This window comes from Aristolochia californica, unplaced genomic scaffold (genome assembly GCF_029961685.1).
Source record: "Aristolochia californica isolate CCGP_79_NKW_82.1479 unplaced genomic scaffold, dmAriCali1.0.hap1 SCAF_5, whole genome shotgun sequence".
Taxonomy (NCBI): Eukaryota; Viridiplantae; Streptophyta; class Magnoliopsida; order Piperales; family Aristolochiaceae; genus Aristolochia; species Aristolochia californica.
Genome location: NW_027182214.1, coordinates 5,235,979 through 5,239,727, shown reverse-complemented (window position 1 = coordinate 5,239,727; position 3,749 = coordinate 5,235,979). Strand labels below are relative to the sequence as shown.

The following is a 3,749-nucleotide window of genomic DNA, read 5'->3' as shown; positions in this document are numbered from 1 at the left end:
CGATTAAAAAAGACCAGAGTTGTAAATCCAACAATGGATTTCCGGCACAAATCTTGGGAATTACTGCGCCATGTGAGACCCATTCTGCTTGTGCGCATTTTACTTTATCTTCATAATAACTCCCGCCCCTCGCTCAGTGAACCAATGGAGGCTTTTCTCAGCTTCCTTCCTCATCCTATATATACGCGGTCACCTCCTTGATCCCTCCATCAACCCACAGAAAACCTAATAGCAGCGAGGCGAAGAGGGTCCACTTCATGGATACTCTGCAAGGAGACGACATGGTAGTCCCTGAATTGAAGCTTGAAAGGATGTTCAGCATGAAGGGGGGTAACGGAGAGACGAGCTATTCGAATAACTCGCAAGCTCAGGTAATTAATCTTCGTCTCCGCTCAAGCCTCAGAATTACTGCACAAATTTCATGCTCCTCTATTACGACCCTTTATAGAATTACTCCTCGTTAATCGCCTCATAATTTTCTTTTCAAGATTTCATGCTCTATGGTTTTTACTGCACAGATTGAAGAGTCTGAAAGTCGCTCGATCTGTCTGAAACAAGAATTTTTTTTAGAATGTTGCGTCCCACGTTGTCGATGAGTAGTTTGTGATATGTTGTAGTTCTCTAATGACATGATTTACGTCGGAATCCATTCATTATTTATCGTGGCTTTCGTTTCTCTTGACGGAGTTGATTTAGTGGCTGTTATTTGCACTATTCGCTTCCCTCCTCTTAACCCCTTCTCTGGTTCTCTACCAACCTTCAAAATCCTGACCGTGGGGAAACTGAAAAGGATTCACGTCTACCTGTATATTCATGTCCCCAAAATGAAGCTTGAAAATCTCCTCAGCATCAACGGAGGAAACGGGGAGACGAGCTACCCGAAGAACTCAGTAGCTCAGGTATTGGAGCTCATTCGCAGCCTCTCCATGCATGACTAAACCGGAAAGTTTGTCTCTTTTAATTCGCTTTTCTTCGTCTTTTGCTTTCCTTTTTTTTTTTTTTTTGGTCTAGTTTATGTACAGCCCAGAAACCAAGAAAATGTTTCATTTGGATGCCCAGAAACGTTGTGTCCTTGTTGTTAAAGCTAATCGAACTATGGATTATTGTAATCATCAACCTGAACTAGGTTTCTGATCATGTTTCTCATCATCATCATGACAGTCAAACTTTGTAGACTATCTTAACGACACAATGAATTCATAGATTAAGCTCGAGTTGTAAATTAATTTAGGGTTGCTGGATTCAAAGATTTTGTGTGAAAAAGTGTTTTCAAAGTGATTTATGGTTGGTTGGATGGTTATTCTTGATGAACAGGCTCGCCATGCTCGGTCCATGCTGCACCTTCTGGAGGGAGCTCTGAACAACGTCCTCCTCCCCTTCTCCGACACCAGACCCTTCACCGTCGCCGACTTGGGTTGCTCTTGCGGCCAAAACACACTTTTCATTGTTGACGTCATCGTCAAACACTTCATCAAAAAATACGAGGACGCCGGGTGCGAGCCGCCGGAGTTCCAGGTTTTCTTCTCCGACCTACCATCCAACGATTTCAACACTCTCTTCCACCTTCTCCCTCCCTTGGCCGTTAAAGGGAGTCTCGAGGAATGCCTCTCCTCAGACGCTCCTCGCTCTTACTTCGCCGCCGGAGTCCCTGGATCTTTCTACCGGCGTCTTTTTCCAGCGAATTTCATCAACGTCTTCTATTCTGCCTTCTCCTTGCATTGGCTGTCCCAGGTTTGTTCAAATCTCATTCTATCCTTTTTCTTGCACCACCAAGGAAGTGATCGAATTGACCGATATGATGGCCCCACTGCCAATGCAAAATCTGTACAAAATGCAGGTACCGGAAAGCGTATCGGACGCGAGGTCAGCGGCTTACAACAAGGGGAGGGTGTTCATACACGGAGGCTCAGAGCATACGACCACTGCCTATACGAAGCAATTCAAAACAGACTTGGCCTCATTTCTCAAGTCTCGCTCACATGAGCTCAAACCGGGAGGCTCCATGTTCCTCGTCTTTTTGGGTAGGACCTCCCTAGACCCCACGGATCAAGGTGGAGCCGGTATCTTGTTTGGAACCCACTTCCAGGACGCCTGGAACGATCTTGTCGATGAAGTTAGTTACTTGATATAATTTTTTGATTAGTCTAAAGAATGAATTCAGTAAGAAACTGCTTCTGAAATTCATGTAGGGTTTACTGGACAGCCGGACTCGTGACAGTTTCAACATTCCGGTGTACGCTGCCAACTTACAAGATGTGATGGAGGTGGTGGAATCCGACGGATCTTTCCAGATCAACAACCTGGAGATTTTCCGGGGAGGGAGTCCGCTGGTGGTGAGCAGGCCGGAGGACCCTGCGGAGGTCGGACGGGTCCTCGCCAACAGCTGCAGATCCGTCTGCGGCGTCCTAGTGGACGCACACGTCGGCGAGGAGCTGAGCAATGAGATCTTTGCCAGACTGGAGACGAAGGGCGCAAGCCATGCCAGAGAGTTACTTGAGCAGCTACAGTTTTACCATATTGTCGCCTCCCTCTCCTTGAGGTAGAAAGATACCACAGAGACGTTGTTTATATGTTGCCTAACCTCTCTTGGCAGACTTATAACAACCTTTTGCTTTTGAGATTGGGGTTGTTTATAAGTCCATAACAATAAGGTAGGATCAGAGGTTATAGAACTTTGGTTGTAAGTACTTCGCAAGTTACATGGATTTGGGGAATCTTTAAGACTTTTGTAGCTTAATCAGTCATTGACATATGTGATTTTGCCCTTCATTTCCTTCTGCAAACGCTGTCTCAGAAGAAATATCCACAAAAGAGTTGCCCATCCATTCGTGCTCGACCAAATGCTTGAACTTCTCCTCCCTTTCTGATTACATGTGAAGTTAGGTCCAAGAGTCATTCCAAAATGACTAACCAACTTAGGAAACATCTTTTCCAACTAATAAATTCAACATTTTTTTACTCACTAATCTATGTGGAACTATTATTTAACACCCCCTCCTCACGTATAGACCCTCTTTTATGGCTTTACATGTGGATAATTTTGGGTGGAGGCCCATATATGAATACATGTTCTGATACCATGTGAACTTGGGTCCAAGTCCCATCCCAAAATGACTAATCAACTTGGGAAGCTTCTTTTACAACTAATAAACTTAACATCTTTTTACTCACTAATCCATGTGGGACTATTATTTAATATTACATTCGGAGAGGTCGTCACCCATTCTTCTAGTGTCAGTTTTTTCAATGTAGGTCACTTTTCTATCATACTCTCCAGTGGCTTCTTCTCCATCCACAAACACGAAGGTTTGAAAAAATCAAGAATCCACTCTGCCTCGGCCATTTTGTGGTGATTGCTTGGATGATTATCATTCATTCGATAGTAGCTCATCAGTTGATTCCCCTAGAACACACAACCTTCCTCCCATATATTATTTTTCCCTTAGCAACTGATCATGTCATGGTAATAAGATGTTACACGGTTGAGTTGAGGAAAGAATGGATTAGTGGGTAGTTTATAAAGAGAAGAAAGAGACGATAGCTCCAGAGAAAGAATATGAACGCAACTTCATTATTATCTACTTACTTCATATAAAACAATTGGTATCAACTTATTATTATTGACTAAAAGCTTGAGATTCAGTGCAGTTATCTTTAATCCTAATCTTTGATTTTATTTTCCAAAGACCAAAAGCCAAAACTTTGAACGATCATCCAATTTCCATTTGCTAATTTAGAAGACTTTTTTT

The 3,749-nt window shown here is 43.2% G+C and overlaps 1 protein-coding gene across 1 annotated transcript; it reads left to right on the top strand.

Annotated features, from left to right (window-relative positions):
- The first annotated feature begins 224 nt into the window (after positions 1 to 224).
- Positions 225 to 2,723, top strand: LOC137966548 (indole-3-acetate O-methyltransferase 1-like). Its single transcript, XM_068813210.1, has 4 exons — positions 225 to 371; positions 1,315 to 1,731; positions 1,838 to 2,113; positions 2,190 to 2,723. Exons 1-4 carry the CDS (start codon positions 258 to 260, stop codon positions 2,541 to 2,543), a joined length of 1,161 nt encoding a protein of 386 aa, XP_068669311.1. The 5' UTR covers positions 225 to 257; the 3' UTR covers positions 2,544 to 2,723.
- Positions 2,724 to 3,749: the final 1,026 nt, after the last annotated feature.

Excerpts from the sequence above, each read along its gene's own strand:
- LOC137966548 (XM_068813210.1), top strand. The coding sequence starts at position 258 with ATGGATACTCTGCAAGGAGACGACATGGTAGTCCCTGAATTGAAGCTT. Across the intron at positions 372-1,314 it reads CGAATAACTCGCAAGCTCAG|GCTCGCCATGCTCGGTCCAT; the intron begins GTAATTAATCTT and ends CTTGATGAACAG. Across the intron at positions 2,114-2,189 it reads GGAACGATCTTGTCGATGAA|GGTTTACTGGACAGCCGGAC; the intron begins GTTAGTTACTTG and ends AAATTCATGTAG.